Here is a 17,426-nt window from a genome sequence, read left to right on the forward strand (position 1 = left end):
TTTGCCAATTTTTCTGTTCTTTGGTATATGTATGCAACTTATGTGTTTATATGCAGAACAAAAGTTATGAAGGTAAAATGAATTCAGAGATCCAAAAACAATGTTTTAAAAACCCTAATTATATATCACAGTTAAGCACACATTTCGGTAACATATTTTTAGCATTTCTATACATGCTTTATATTTTTATTTCACAACTGAGCGTGTATTTCAGCGCAGCTAATTTTCATTATGTCCCAATTGTATTATATCTGAGGCACACACAGTTGGACTGTTACTTCAGTTTGCCCATTTTTCTTCTCATATTCAAGAGAAAAGGAAGGGAAAAAATGTCACTTGACAGAGCCACATGATTTATATGCAGAGATGGTAGCAGTTGGTGTCACCCCATGTTTGCTCAGAGTGTCCACTGCTTGGTTGATGTTGTGAAGTCCATAATTGGCAGTAGGGATTCCATTTAGTGCTGTTAACATACAGTGTTTTAGAGTCCTTGTATAAGGTCCAGAATCACTTGAATTTAGAGAGAACTGCAAGTGTGGATGACTATTCATCCATCACAGAAGGAGCCTAGGGGAATTGGGACATCGCCACATCTGCATCCGCACCAGTTCATCCAGTGATGGATGGAGCACGGTGTGCAAGTCTTCCCAATTCATTCTTACTGTTTTCAGTACAACTTCTGAAGAGATGATTACCAGAGATAAGATGGTGTTTTCTTGAAATGTGAAAGATTGATATTGATAGAGATGAAGCCACATTAATGTGACTTCCTTATGTCCTAATCCAGAGGTGACTTTGGTATTTATCCAGTAGACATGGTACATTGTGGCTGAAAGCGAATGGCAGTGAATAAAATACAGAAATTAGGGTCATAGATGAGTTATTAGTGTCCTGTGCAAGTTTTAGATCAGATATAAGGGGAGTCCATGGCCCCATGAGGGACTTGTGATGATTTGTGCAGATCCTGAAGCAATAAGCCACTTTTTAGGAAGTTATGTAGAAGGATAGTTGTGTGGGTTTCATGAGATTCCCTGTGATGTGGCTAAAAGTTGGGACTACGCCTGCCATTTTTAATCATAGTGTTTTAAAATCTAATAGTGTTGAGAAAATAAGGGAATGCCAAGAAAAGGGGCACAAAGTCTCTTGGGAAGAGTTACCAGTCCTGCTTGTTATGTTTACTTTTGGAGAAACAAATTCTTCAGAATATTTGAGTTCTTGCTTCCACTCTTTTTCAAAATTCTGCACTTAGGACCTGTGCAGTGTGACATAAATTTGCTATCTTTTTCCCCTCAGATCTTCCATGATCACTCTATCTGAGCAGATGTAAGCATTTCACAGACTCATAATGCTGTTAGAAGAGACATTGTAGATTATCGAAGTTCTCTTTATACTGCGCACTGTGTACTTATCTTGAGATATCATGTACCCTTAATATAGCTGCTAGCAAAAAATTTATAAATTTTAATTACTAAGAATATGTTTTGAATACGCAGATATCAGTATGGCTAGAAAGATCTAGATTAGGTACTTATAAGGACAGAATAGAGAATCTGGTCAAAAGGTACCATGTGAGGATTATATAAAATTACTTTAATTATGTGAAGGAGCTGCCATATGAACTGTGAACCAATATTTTCTTTAAAAGTTATGAATTGGGTTTTTAAATAATTAAATAAAATTTCCTTGCTTTGAAATGATCCCATTTTCATCTTTGGGAAATGTATTAGGCAAATTAAAACGGAATTGGATATGTTCTTTCTGTGCTTCCTTTTGTATTTCTTTGGTGCTTTATACTGAGTTTACATCTTCAGTGGTATGTTGGGGATACTCTGGGTGACAATGCCATTTCCAGGCAGTGGTCTGGATCAAGGTGGCAGGAGTCCTAGCTCTGAAAGTTGAAGTTAAAGTAAAATTTATAGGTGATTAGTCTCTTCTCAACAAATTGAGATATCAAATAGACCCTAGTTGTGTCTCCCAAGAGAATAGCTTAGAAAGCAGCAGAGGACCCAGAGGAAGAAATAAACGGGGAGTGTACGCTAACAGGCACAGACAGATCTTATACTTAGAAAGCCTGCCGTTTGCTTTCTTAAATTGAAGCCCATCTCCTATCCTTTTTATCCACAAACACCAGACGGGGACTCTGTTAATTTTCAACAAGTTCATTCGATGTCAATATCTCGTGTAATCTCTTATTTTAGAAACTAGTATTTGATACCTTTTGGGATTGAAAGAAAGCTCCACTTAAAGAGGGTCTCTTAAAACTGCATTTGAATGTAGAGTTGAAATTAAAGTCCGACTTCTAAATTTTCCTCGGATTTGTAAAAAACTGTATGGAAATTGGAGGCCATAAGAAAACAGGGCATAAAAATAGGAAGAAGGCTATCAAGACCCTGTAAAGTTGTGCTATCAAAAAAATACGAAATAATAAAAAGCCAGTAGTTTTACATTTGTTCAGTCGATGTTCATTTTATTGAAAATTATAGAAAGGTACTTAATGCCTCTGTACTATTAATACATTACATAAAATGGTTACTGTCAAGATTAGTTTTCCAGCCCAGAAAATTAACTGTAGGGCTTTGTGCATCACTTTGAGTAGACTGAGAAGTTCACATTTTTTAAAAAAATATACATTCTTCATGTATGGGCATTTATTCAGAAAATAATTACTTTAGACTTTACACCAAAGACTTTAGCAATGATGTGCTTTCATTTAAACATGGGCATAACAGATCCATATGATAGGCAAGGTAGAACCATGAAATTTGCCTCACAGAATGAAACCTGTGCAGAATTATTCCCCTTGCTATCTCTCCCGAGTATTCCAATTCAGAACATACCTTCCTTCCTACAGAAAAAGATATTCAGATTCCTTAGTTGAAATTAATTAGCATTCAGAAACCAGATAGCATGTTTTTGGGTATTCATGAGATCTCTGTTTGAAAAAAATGTTTTTAACTTGTAGAAATGTGTTGCAACACACAGATGGGAAGAAAAAGGGAAAAAAAAATCTCTTTAGCAAGCACTGTGTGTAAAAGGAATATTACATTTTGCACGCTCCTGATTGCTCTGTGTAAACAGTTTTTGACATCTGTCTTTATAGTTTTCGAGGAGAGGAAGACTTTGTTAAAAGAATCATTTTTATACAGCAGTCACCATTTCAGTCTTACTTTACCTGTATTATGAAAGCAGATGGTCTGCATGTCTTTTGAATATTTATAACTATCAAAAACAATCTCTTGCTATTCACCCTTAGGCTTATGAGATGTCAGGACTGTTCTGGTTGAAAAAAATCATCTTGGGTGTTTACAGAAAGAGGATTACATTAAGCTGAAATGACTATACATTTTCCAGTTTAATATTTGTCCATCAGCTGTTTAATCGTATTTAGATAATTGTGTAAATAAGATGTTGTAGCCCTTGCCCTTTCTGCTGAGGAAACCCGAAAGCTTTAAACGTGGGTAAACCACCATTTTGTCGATGCTGTTTCTACCTCCTCCTACCTCAGTTAACCCATCTGCAAGTCCTTAGTAAGTTTGGATCCTGATACCACAATCCTGCTTAAATGAAAAAAAAAAAAAAAATGTGCACAAAAGCCAGTATGGAGATCGCACAAAATGCCATGGAGCTGCTGGCTTCCGGTACAGGCTGTTTAGTTTATTAGAGTATATTGTAATATGCAAATACAGTACAGCACTCCTATTACCCTTTCAAGATGGCATGGTTTTCTCTTTATTCTCCATCAGCAGGCAGTGTTTTGAGGGTATTTTGGATAACTTTTGGTAGAGTGGGGGTTAACTGTTTTTTGACTGGAAGCTGAGCAATCAGAGATAACAGATTTTGCTGTGGTTGGTTGATTTGGCAGAAAAGCATGAACAGTTTTGGTTTAAATGATTGAATAACCTGATTAGCATTGTTTTGGGGTGGGTTTTTTTGGTTGTTGTTAAAGGCACAACAAAGCAATTTTAAGAGTAATGACATCACTGCCTTTCCCTAGTGAGGAATTTTTTTTTTGTTTTTGTTTTTTTGAGAAGGCCTCACTTTTCCAAAGCCAATCCAATAGCTAGTAAGGTGACCATATTTTAAAAAAATAAATAAATACATTGTGTCCTTTTGTGTTAGACATACCTACCTACAGCGTCTGTGATATTATAGTAGAGGTTGGAATGAATCTAACATTTGGAAAAATTATGTAACCTCCGTGAATTCCTTATGTTTTTTTGTTTTTCAAATTGCGAGACCTGCAGATTTTAGAGCGCAGAAAGGTTCTGAATGTTCTAACTGTATGGAAGTCAGGCTTTAGAAAAATTCCACCCTTACCTTTTCACAATTAGAAAGGTTATAAATAATGTATTTGGCTGAAAAGGAAGCTCAGCCTGTGGCAGATGGTATCATTCTAGAGGACTGGGGTTTCTGTGAAGATGGCATTCTTTCAGATCGGAACTTCAGCAGACTCGCAGAAAGAACTGAAGCTCCTCATAGGGAGTAGACATGTGCTTTATGGATCTTAGAAAAGCTTACAACTTGGCTCCTAGGATGAGAATATTGTGTCACACTGAGGTTATGAGACGCACAGCCAATTTCTGCCGACTTCCACATCGTATGTCCTAATACTGGAAGCCACGGCCTGTTTATTCATTGGTGTACTGTGGAGCATTTGAACTTGGGATTTCTACTGCCTGAGTTTTGAATTATTTTATTCCCAGAACTCTGGTGTTCTTATACATACTGGTTACTGAGCAAGAAACTTGCCATACAAGTTGTATCTTTTTCGATGTGATTTGGAGAGTTCATATAAATAGACAGCAAGAGAGAACTCGAATGACATAACCACTGAGCGCTGCAACTTCCGAGACATCTGTTTGGATGTATTTAGAAAAACCTGGGAAGGGATCTCTTGCAAATTAATGAACAGAGGTTTTTGAAATTATGATTTCTTTTGTGACAGCTAAAAGTGATAGATTTTAAAGGTTTATGTAATGATTATGCTACCATTATGTTCACTGATTAAGGAAAGAAAAGGGGAGATGTGTTGGTGGCCTGCAGTAATGAGTTACTTCACTGACCCCTTATTGATCATCTGATTGTGCCCAACCCCGTGATGAGTCAGGACGGTACCAAGATAAGACCTAAGGTTTGGACTGTGGTCGGAAATAGTGATAGGGTGACACTGGGCATAGCGTGTTTGGCAAGTCGGGAGAGGCCCACAGCAGATACTTGAGCAGTATCTTGAAGGACGAACAGCTGCCTGCCTGAGATGGGAGAGGGCACGGGACTCCACTGCAGGTATGGCGTGTGTTTCCTTGAGGTCAGGTACCAGATCCATGCCAGCTTCAGAAATTACCACCAAATCAGAATATTGGCTCATGTAGAAATACTTGCCCTTGTTGTCTTCTAACTGGACTCGTTACTTGATAATATAATTAGTGCATTCTTCACCCTCCTCCTTAAGAAAATTTGACTCAACCATTTGGAACATTTTGTCTGATACCCTTCTATTATTTATAGTTGACTGATCTATGCAATCATATAATAAAAGGCCACTGAGGAGGAGTAGGCATAAGGGTTGTCATAGTAATTAACATATGCTCATGCTTGATAGCTATTTTCTAGGCTTTGTGTCCTAATTGTATCACTTCAATTTTATTTTGTCTCTTCAAGCCTTTATTTTCCTAGTGACTTAACCCATGGTTGGCACATAGTAGGAATTCAGTAAATACACATGGAATGGGAGGAGGGCATACCTGAGTGAATTTTTATATAACCCCTAAGATGAATGCTAATATTATTCCTGTTTTAATGTGGAAAATTGTGGTAGAACTGTCGCTAAGCGACCCCCAAGATCACATTTCTAGTGTTCTACACACCTTGCATTTGAGTATAGGTTTATTTCTATTCTGTTTCATCAGGTGCACTTCCAGTATGTTTTTAATAAAGCCTGTCACTGGGGTGGAAAATAACGTGGAGCCTCGGCCCTGTGTGAATTTATAGCTTCATACAATCTTAAAGCCACTGTCTCCTTTTAATTGATGTAAGACTCTGAAGGCTTAAAAAATGTAAGACAGAAAAAACAAATCCTAAGTCGTCTTTAAGACACAGAACTTGGTCTTGTATACATCCCTACCACATAGAAAAATGTCACTGATCTTGACTTTCTGTTACTTCCATCATCAGAGCAGTAGGTGTTTGAGTTTTTAAATTTAAGATTACAATATAGGGATGGTGAGATAACTCAGTGAACTAAGTGCCTGTTTGGCTAGGGAAGCACAGGGACCAGGGTTCCATCCCTGACAGGAGGTGCCACACCACCGCCCACCCAGCCCATTGAGCCAGCCACTGAGACCAGGCGGGTGTGGTAGCGCACACCTATAATCCCAGCACTAGGAAGCTGAAAACAGGAGGATCGCTACGAGTCCGAGCTGCGTAGTGAGACCTTGTACCAAATACATAAGAAAAGAATATGGTATGGATTATGATATTTCAGATGCCATGTATATGATATGATTTTCTCAGTCTCTCTTCTCCTGCTACTGAAAGTCAATGATCTACTTGTATGTAGTTCCTAAGCCTGCAATAGGGACTTTACCAGAAGAAAAGAAAATTCCATGAAGTGGCTGTTTGAACAGTTTGATTGTACATGTTCCTGCATAGTGCTGCAGTAAAAGAGGTGATCACAAATTGTCTAAATTATGGAATGATTCCCAGTGCTACAGTAGTGGTGATGCTACAGTTTTCTTTGGTGTGTGTTATATAACCTGTGGGTTAACCTTTCAATCATGGTTTCCTTAGGCTAATATTTATATTAATCAGAGTTTGCCAAGCACATACCACTTGACAGAGTAGACAGCATCCAGCAAAAACACTTAACAGATACAGCCTACCAATTTAGGGTTAAGCCAGGGCCAGGGGGAGCTTTGGCAGTGACTCACACAGGGATATTATTTTCTACATAGGAATAACAATGAACTGTATAGCACCATTACACCTGGGCTTTAGTTTTATAAAACTCTTTCAGAATTTTTTCCCATACACTACAGAGTCTTAATTTTTCCCTCCTATATATCTCTGGTTGGAACAGTGAATCACATCAAGATGATCTCTTTACATTATCTGTCTTCCTAATGACCATCTTCTTGTAGGCAACAGCTTTGTCTTACCCAGCTTTGTATCATCTGTACCAGCCATGCGTGTAATATGTCTGCATCAAAGAGCAGATTTCTTGATATAGAACTACCGGCACACTGAAGTAGACTAGGGGCCGGGGAGATGGCTCAGTGGAGTAAGTGCTTCCCTGGCAAGTGCAAGAGCCTGAGTTTAATCCTTGGTTCCTCAAAAAAAAAAAAAAAAAAAGAAGTAGACTAGATGTTTGTGAAAAACCTCAGCAAAATGTAGGTATTCTATACACTTCTAAAAAGTGAGACGCAGACTGAGTTGCACATGCCCATGTGCTGTTGTATTACTATGTAAGAACCTGTCAGGATGTGTAGGTAAAGAGTAATGTTTTTTTAAAAAAATTGGGCCAAAGTGGAAGAATACCACCCGTCATCCATTTTCAGAATCACTGTTATCCATCTCTCGGGGGTTTTATTGGTGCCTGACTAACGTTATTGATCCGTCGTTGCAGTAGAGTAAGTGAGATTGAAGCTGACTGATTGTTGACGGGATCGGGTGATCTGGCTCTGGTTTTGGCAACCTTGCTAAGAGTCTGCGCTGTGGACTGTGGGAGGCTCTTAGTGAAATTGCAAATTATTGGATTAATGGCAGAGCATCACCAGTGCATTAAGAATGTCTTTTTAGAGAAATAAAATGTGAAAATGACTATAAAGTAGGAAGTGTCAGAAAAAAAAAAAAAAAGCCATCGCAGTGCCTCTTAGGAGAGATAGCTGTATTTTACATAAATAATGCAGCCCAGGCTTATTCATCACTCCAGATTCCTCAGATACCTCCCAAATTTACACATTACTGGAGAGTGTGTGCGCCACAAAATTAACACTGATAATGGATGTCAGGAGAGTTAATAGTAACCAAAGAGCTTTCCATTAGAAGTAGCTCGGCCAAGATAATGATATAAGAATACCTTTGTCCCCAAACTAGCTTTTCTGGTTGTTCCCTGCCTCTTGAACAATGCTGCCTTCTATAAACTATTTCCTCTTAGAACAACTGAAATCTGAAATGTGTCTTCTCATATTCCTCCTCATGGAGGCAAGAGATAGATTCGGCATACAAAGTCTCACTCCTAAGACTCAGTAAGAAATTAAGTTAGCTGTTACTAGGGAATGTGGCTGTCATAGTTTAAAAGAACCAAGAATTAAGTTACTGAAGTTACCATAACCAAACTTTTCTGGGAATAGCACACTTTTCTTTATTGAAAGTGAGGTTTTTATTATTCCTCTTAGTAATATGTAAATCATTGTTTTAAATTTGTATATTAAAGAATTGACTATTTTCAGGGCTTTCATTTAAAGCCAGATAAAGTGAAAAGTAACTCACTTTGTGGTATCCTTGAGAAATTTGCTAAGTATGCAATGTAAATGTTAAAAAAAATTAATTACTGGGCTGGTAAGATAGCTTAGCAGACTAGGTGCCTGCGTGGGCAAGCTCAGGGACCAGGTTTCAATCCCTGGCGTGCACATGCTACACTGGCCCCGCCCTCAGGCCTACTGAGCTGGCCACTGAGACCAGGTGTGCAGGTACACGCCTGTAATCCCAGCGCTGGGGGGGCTGAAGACAGAAGGATCACTATGAGTCCAAGCTGCGTAGTGAGGCCCTGTACCAAATACATATAATAATAATAGTTGTTACTTGAAATTAAGAACTCAAGTTTGACCATAGAGAAATCCAATAATAAGATTGCAGAATACTTTTTTCTGCTGATAGAGGATCTCTGTGAATAGTTTTGCTTCTTACACATGATTAAACTCTGAATAGTGTTAGTGGTTCTCCAGTTGAAATCCAGATAATAGAAGGAAAGTGTAAGTGGCATCTCTCAAATTCTAATATGCACGTGAATTAGATCCCCAGTTGGGCTCTTAGTGAAATGCAGGTGCTGATGGGTAGGTCTCAGGTAAGGCCCCAAGTCCTGCATTTCTACCAAGTTGGTGTTTCCTATAATGTTGGTCCCTGGAACATGACCCTTAGAGTGGCAAGGCTGTACAGCACAGTCAGTAACTCTCAAAGGACTTTTGAGTTTCAATCATAATGTTGTCTTCAAGCATTCTGATTTCTTGGGATCCGTGAATGTTTGTCAGGCTAAGAATAGCTGACATGGGTGGAGATTGGATAAGTAATGCTAAAGGTGAAGTCTGTGGGTTTGATTGCTTCGGGCTGGTCTCGTGGGCTACGCCTGGTACTTAATAGAAGCATTTGGTGGTATACTCAATGAATCTTAAGAAGTCGAAGTGTTCAGCTAAAGGATGAAACAAAAATATTCTGGTCATCAGTCGATTAAAAATGTGCAGTTGAAATCATTTGTGTGTTTTATCTTGTGACGCTATGTGTTATGAATGTTCTCCCCCTCTTCATGCAGAGTATGATTTCTTCCATTGTGAACAGCACTTACTATGCAAATGTCTCAGCAGCAAAATGTCAAGAATTTGGAAGGTGGTACAAACATTTCAAGAAGACAAAAGATATGATGGGTAAGCAGAAAATCGTGGCAGTGGTAGCTGCGTACCATTCCTTGTCATTTGGGGGTTTATCAAAGTCACATCTTAAGCCAGGTCTTTTGATTGCCCAATTAGAGATCAATTTAGAATGTTTCTTTGAGAGTGGGGAGTGGGATATGAGTATAATGAGATAATTAAATTCAATAAATGTTTGTGTTTAAATCAGCCAAACTGACTTGGTTGTCAGACGTGCAGGAAATCGAGGCGTGAGCAGGGGAGCTGTCATTTTTTTAACATCTCAGTGAAGACCTAACCAGGCCTTGAATAACTAATATTAGCTGTGATTTCTCTCAGAGGTAGAACGTGCTTTTAGGGTTTTGGTTTTTGTCTCAAAGAAATGTGATGGGTTTTTATACTTCATTTTTAAAGAAACCAAACTATCAATCTTATTAAACTCTGTTCATATTTCTACAGTTGCGAGCCCATGGTTCCAGTCCCCATACTCCCATAGGCTAGGCAGTTTGGTGAGCATGCTGGTGTACCACTGCATCATTTCTAAACTTCTCCACGTTGTATCATTTCTTACTATGAAATGTTAAGCCAATATTTGTTGTGTAAGGAATATGGTAAAAGTATCTGAAATGTAAAAATAACAGATAAAGGCTAAGCATTTGGGTAATGGCATTTTCTCCATGTTGAGTTTGTTAGTACTCACAGAAGCAAACACTGGTTAAGGTTAATGTTCTAATTTCTATTAATGATTTCTTCCACATGGTTGTATATTTTAGAATAATATAGAAGTGGGATGTTTAATACGCATAACATTAGGCTTTGTTTTAAATTTCTTATTTCTCTTATATTTATTTAATACTAACAACTATAACTTTTCCTAAAGATTTTAAGAGACAAGGGAACTTGCATTTTGAGCATGTTTTAGCTTTTAATATTTGAAGAAAAGCCATCCATCTACCAAAACAGATTCTTTGCCTTTTATAGCTTAGAGCTGTAATGAAGACTATGCATCATTTTTGGAATAATTGCTTGAATTACTATTCTCTGTGAATGGCCCACTTGGGCTGATATCACTGGTAGAAATTAAAGGTTTTTTCCCCTAATTCTTAGTTATATTTTGCATCTCTCAGTGACTATAGCAATATGGTAAGTTCGTCTAAATATAAAACCTGCATATTTAATGACAAGAGGAATGATGATTAAAATCAAAATAATCTATACATGAGAAGTATGGTATAAATGTGGAAAGATTTACCTATTCACAGAGCTCTGTGCTCAGCCATTGCAGTCAAGAACATCAACCCAGTGTCTCTCTGAAACAGCAGGTATTTGACACACTTTAGACCTGACGCTTGGCCAGCGTATATGAGAGGCCCAGCCAGGGAAGAAGCATTCATCCCAAGTTGGTGGGAATCGATTGCAAAACAGCAGTATCAATGTTACACCGAATTGACTCCCAGCCTCTTCCTTGCAAGATGGCCTTTCACATCTGAGCTCAACCATGTAGCCCAGGCTGGTCTGGAACTCTCAGTGATCCTCCTACCTCGGTCTCCCATATGCTCACATTGTAGGTGTGCACCACCATGCCCAGCTACCAGCAATGGCTTCTTAAAAAAATAGTGTTTAGCAGTACAGGGTGTACTGTCTTATATAGTAAGTCACTTGTTTTCCTTCCAAGAAGTGCTGCTTGCAGATGTGTCTATTGTCTTTGATGGTTAAGCTTAAAAAAGCTGTGAAAGCTGCTCAGCCTGAAGGTCTGTTCTAATACTTTATTATTAGGCCCATTTTTACTATATCTTCATTACATATGCTTTGCATTTCCTGCTATATAAAAATTTAATGTAAATAACATTTTAGGTCAACTTGTTCCTCCCATACTCTTTTCCTAAATTAAATTAATATATATGAGGAAAAAACATTTGTAAATTTCTTTTCCTTAGTTGCTTATTAATCATATACATCTTAATTCATAATTAAGCCTTTAAGTAAGTAGAAGTTTGCTACAAGCTTTATTTATTTATTTATTTGGCAGAACCAGGGATTGAATTCAGGCCCTTGTGCTTGCCAGACAAGCGATTCTACTGAGCTATCTCCCCGGCCCCTGTTTATTTATTTTTAATGTATTTGATGCAGGGTCTCATTGTGCAGCTCAGACTTGTAGTGATCCTCCTATTTTCAGCCTCCCAAGCACTGGAATCTTGGTGGCCGGCTCAGCCCACCTGGGGGCAGGGCCAGCACAGCATGTGGTGCTGGGGATTGAATCCTGGTCCTTTTGCTTGCCTAAGTAGGCACTTAGTCCGCTTAGCTATCTTGCTGGCCCTACAAATTTTTTAAAAGTAGATCATTGCTTCTAGAAATTTAACTTGAATCCATGAGTGAAAATGAGTAACAGTTTGATCCTATAGCTACTCACAGAAAGAATTTGGATGTAGTAGGTTTTATCTCTTAAATCTGAGCTACATTTTAAAAACAAATCAGGAGTATTGCCATACTTTGAAAGTTTGTGGAATTGTTCAGAAGAGGAAAACAATAGTGCAGTCTGATAAGTTCCATCTTGAAATTTTCTTGATTTCTTTGGCGCTTCCGTGTGCCCTGTGCTTACTGCCTTTTTTTATTTAGGAAAGGTTCTGAAGTCTCTGTCGGTGCCTACCCATGTTGACTGAACATGATTTCACTTTCTGTCTCCTTCAGTTGAAATGGATAGTCTCTCTGAACTATCCCAGCAAGGGGCCAACCACGTCAACTTTGGCCAGCAGCCAGTCCCGGGAAACACAGCCGAGCAGCCTCCGTCTCCTGCGCAGCTCTCCCATGGCAGCCAGCCCTCTGTGCGGACCCCTCTTCCAAACCTGCATCCTGGGCTTGTATCAACACCGATCAGTCCTCAGTTGGTCAACCAGCAGCTGGTGATGGCGCAGCTGCTGAACCAGCAGTATGCAGTGAATAGACTCTTAGCCCAGCAGTCCTTAAACCAACAATACTTGAACCATCCTCCCCCTGTCAGTAGATCTATGAATAAGCCTTTGGAGCAGCAGGTTTCAACCAACACAGAGGTGTCTTCTGAAATCTACCAGTGGGTTCGCGATGAACTGAAACGAGCAGGAATCTCCCAGGCAGTATTTGCACGTGTGGCTTTTAACAGAACTCAGGTCAGTCTTGTTCTTTGTGTGAACGAAATGTTTTGCTCTCTCTTCCCTTCCCCCTCCCTTCTTTCTTCAGTTCTGTGTATGCTCGTGTTTATTCTTTGACTCTGTATAACATTTCACCTTTCTCTTCACATGATCATATTGCTTATTCTGGTGGCACTTAAATGTTTAAACTCCTCTTCCTGCAGTAGCACTCCTCTTTCAAAGGATACTTGTGTACAGATTTATCCCAAATCAGACGGCTTGCAAGAATGAATTCGAAAGCATTTCACATTGGTATTACCCATGTTCTTATATGATAGAATCATAAACTGTTAGCAATAGAAAGTTGAGCAAAGCATCATGACTTATTCAAGACCTGGGGTAGGAGTCTAGGCTTTAAGCTGAGTGTATTTTCCATTTCCAACGATAACAAACTTAAGTATAGAAATGTTCTTTGTTAAAGTTTTTTCATATCAATATTTTTGACCCGTTGGAACTTAATACCAACTTACTGGTTTTTAGTTGTAAGCGGTCATTCAAAAAATCTATAGGACTTATTAACATAAAATGTTGCCTAGCTTTGTCTTTTCTCCCATGTTAATATTAATGTTCTTCCAAACCCATTCTTTAGACCAGAGATCAGCACAGTTTTTTTTTCTGTAAGTGGTCAAATAGTTTATATTTCAGGCTTTGAGAGCCATAAAAGCTTTATTGTATTGTAGGATGAGTAGCCATAAACAATGAATGAGAGGGCAGTTGATATACAAAATAGACTGTGAGGTAGATTTGGTCTGCAGGCCTTAGTTTGCAGACTTGTTTTTAGACTTCCATTGAGATTTGTGTGAATCCCTAATGCTTATACCTTGGTCCTCCTGGGAGAATTCTTATGGAGACATTACCTGTCACCATGGGTGGTAGTTAAGAGGGACATGGAGAAAAAGTGATACGTGATTTGAGAAGTCATGAGATGAAAGCTTTTTGAGAAGCCCTAAACAAATTGATCCTATTAAACTAAATGAAAAGATTTGTTTTCTTTGGAAACCAGCATGGGTATGTATGTTTAGTCTTGGCCAAGATATGTTAAAAAATGAGAACATGCAACGTTGATGAGATTGAAAACATCTGGTTTTTACTCTTCACCTTGTTTTACCGCTATTCTTTCTTGGGTCAATTTTTTTTTATTCCCTGACTGTATTTTTCTTGCATTTTAAATTAATCTTAATACATGATTATAAGAATAAAATTCTGGTATAAAGATCATCTAGTATTCCTTATTGGTGGAGTGTCCATATTTACGAGAACCGCAGCTGTGACTTATTTGGGTTTGCCTTAACTAGATTGGGAGTTAGGAGACTGGACAAAAATGTTCATTTTCAGTTTTTCATGTGTGTGTGTGTGTGTGCATGCAAATATATTTGTGTCTCAGCTCAGTCAAAGCAATAGAGCTTTTATGGATCAGGCTTTTTACTTAGTTCCATACTTTTGCAGCTTAAAAATGGTGTTTATTATTAGCTAGTCATTTTCATGTGACATTTAACTTTAGTTAGGGATGATCACTGAAAACAATCCAAAACCAGCCTTCAAGATACCCATGTTTCTTGTGGCATTATTTTTGTAAACACAGTGCTAGTAATTCTCAAAAATAGGACTCTACCTAAAAGTACAATAATGCTTATTGAATTTGATTAAAAGCCCACAGACAAAGGCAACATTGCAGTAGACACAAATTTTGGACAGAGATGTATTGATAAGTGCCTTAAAATTTAGCAGCTGATCTAAAGCACCGTGGAAAGTGCATTTCCTGTTGAGCGTTTGAGCAGAGCTGAGGCGAGGAGGGGATCAGCACCCGTTGCTGACATTGCCTTGGGTTCTGATGCATAGCTCTGATCATTGTCCGTTATTTCTGCTTTTGGTTCTTACCTTGAAAACTGCCACAGATACACTTAAAATTTATTACTAGAAGAAAGGTAGGCTTTTCTTTTTATACCAGCTTAATCTCCTTGAAAAGATAGGCATCTTTGTAATTGACATTAAAAATAACTATATTCTTGAGGATAAAAAAGAATGAAAACCTGGTCTAGCTTCATGTAGGTACCTCTTTTTAAATAACCCATCTAGAAAAAAAAATTCCAAAAAAATTTTGGGGGACCTGGACTGTGAAGAGGTTTGATTGTAAATTTCTATATTGATTATTTACACTGTTTAGTAGAAGTAGATTCTGGGGCATATTTGAAGCTGTTTGGTTTAAATGGGAGTGATTTTATATGTATATTTAAATGTTCATTGGCTGATGACTAGCTTTTGCACACGCAAGCATGTATGTATTTTCAGCGGTCATACTTAAAAATCACGCACACACACAGCTGCATTTAATGATTATACATTCATATGAATGCATGTAGTGTGTTTATTTCAAAGTGTATGCATTTCAATAAAAGCAGGTGCAGAGTGAAAGTATGGTGTGAGTGTGGAGTACGAAAATACACATGCTAATGCATATGTATAGACAGGGAGCGCTGCGGAGTGAGGTTGCATATCACATTTGTTACATTATATTACAATGTAATTCCAACTCCAAGTTTTAAAAAGATTCATGTAAGATATGTACATAAGAACAGTTAGATGATACAGTTGGATGAAGATTGTAAACAGTGTGCTGAATGTTAATAGAACAGTCTAGTTTTGAACTAAGAATTGTTCTAGTCATTGACAGCTTAGAATGACTGTAAAATCCGAATTTCGTGTTTCAAGTCTTGAGGATTTCGTGCTCATCTTAATAGGGTTTCCTAAATTAAAACATAAAAGTCTCTTTAGATTCTCACACATGACTATTTTTTTAAAGTCCACCTTTCCCAAAAACTCATGGTGAAACTTAAATAATTACTTATTTTAAAGGATTTTTCCCCTTCTGACCTGATGGGCATTTGTTTAGTAGCTATTGACAATTCTGGCTTCTAGCATATGCCATTTATTCAGTTACACCTACTTGGTGTCTTTTCAGTGGAAGCCTATCGCTAGAGGTAATTGTCAAAGACAGACTCCTACTGTACAGTTCACCTTTCTGTGATGCTGCTATTTAAAGTTTGTGATAGGAGAAAATGCATTCTCTAATGCCCCCTCCCCACAGATAAAACGCCAGGTGTTTAACTCTGACGCCCCTGTGTGGCTTTTTCTCTCATTCTCCCTCCTCTTGTCTTTGGCACACTTTTATTTTCCAGTAAAATAAAAAATGAAGATGGATTATTCAAAACTGATAACAGTAATGGACCATCATGTAATGTTTTATTGAATTTGAGTTCTGTAAATTATGTGGTAGAGAGAAATTTGCCTGCTTAAGTATAACAGAAATTGCTACTGTGTTCCTATAATTCTTCACAGTGTAATTTAAGAAAAGTCCACTATCCATATCACTATTGAATAAAGGTAAAAAGGTGCTATTACCCAAACATGACAGCTCTCTATTAGCCTACCAGAGGACAGATAAATGTGTCTACTTACAACTTACTTGGCCTGAGTCCAAGGAGTAGGCAGAGTTTGAAAATAGTCTTTCACCTGGACATGGGATTCATGCTTCAGCAAACAACAGAGGCAGGTAGGGTTGAAGAAGAGTCTATGTGTTTTCTTTTTTATGAGGAAGGTTTCATCAGACCCAGGTTCTTTCTGAGGGCTTTCCATGTGCCATGAGGCTGATACAATCTATTTGAATGAGTGATGATGTTTAAAGAGGAGACAAAGAGATCAGCCAGGCTTACGGTTCAGATTGTCAGTTTCTGTTGCTTATCTGCCGTTTTAAAGAATTCGTAGTTAGCTTTCGGAAGTGCTGATCATACTTATGGAAGGATTTCTTTCATGAATTTTACTTATAATAACTTCTAAACTGTTTGGGGACCATAAAAGATTTAGGAATTTATCAGTAAGTTCATTCTTCAATTGAAAAGAATTAGGATTTTCATGCAACCATGATGTAACAATGCAGAACAAGTTTATGCTTTTGTATATGGAACACACATCTAATTATTTGTAAGATGTCATGTCCCAATGAATAACTGCTGATTTTCAATAAAATTATTTGCTGGTAACTTCCGATATAATATTACACGTTTTCAAAAACAGACATGTTTAATTTAGTTCCACAAATCTATGGAGCACCTATGGTACATGATGTTTTAATCCCAGTATCATAGCATATTGAATAGCACACGAGGCATATGAGGGCCTTGCCAGACTTCTTTCTTAGTGTGAAGAAGCATCTCTGGTAAGAGCCCTCTATCAGTCGGCCATGGGGAATTCCCACACGGGATCTTGTCCTAACTTGGCAAGTCTACACTGTGTATTTTGAACTATAGAAAGTGGAGGAGAAGGGAAGCAACTTGAGTCCACAGACACATCTATTTAAAATAACAAGGATCTGGATGATCCTTGTTATGACAACAAAGCACACATTCCTGTATCTTGATTCTTATAATCATTTTGTATCCACAATTACTCGAAAGTGATGTGGCCTCTACTACTACTTCTTTTCTTTTTTTTTTTTTTAAGTAATTAACACTCATCTAAACGTTTTCTAACAATATTTTTAAGCATTTCCACCAGGGGGCACTCCCCTCATTGAAAGCTCTGGGCAAAAAAAAAAAAAAAAAAAAAAAAAAAGAATTCTAAACAGAGATAAGTCTACACTGGCAGTTTT

At 37.9% G+C, this 17,426-nt stretch overlaps 1 protein-coding gene across 5 annotated transcripts in view; it reads left to right on the forward strand.

The window, feature by feature from the left end:
* Satb1 (SATB homeobox 1) overlaps positions 1 to 17,426 on the forward strand; it is a 74,440-nt gene that overhangs the window by 17,209 nt on the left and 39,805 nt on the right. For all 5 annotated transcript variants that reach the window (XM_023715744.1, XM_004631595.3, XM_023715746.1 and 2 more), the window contains 2 exons: positions 9,524 to 9,635; positions 12,306 to 12,760. In XM_023715744.1, the coding sequence (XP_023571512.1) occupies positions 9,524 to 9,635; positions 12,306 to 12,760 (567 nt within the window). The remainder of the gene's footprint in view (positions 1 to 9,523; positions 9,636 to 12,305; positions 12,761 to 17,426) is intronic.

This window comes from Octodon degus, unplaced genomic scaffold (genome assembly GCF_000260255.1).
Source record: "Octodon degus isolate 3935 unplaced genomic scaffold, OctDeg1.0 scaffold00043, whole genome shotgun sequence".
NCBI lineage: Eukaryota > Metazoa > Chordata > Mammalia > Rodentia > Octodontidae > Octodon > Octodon degus.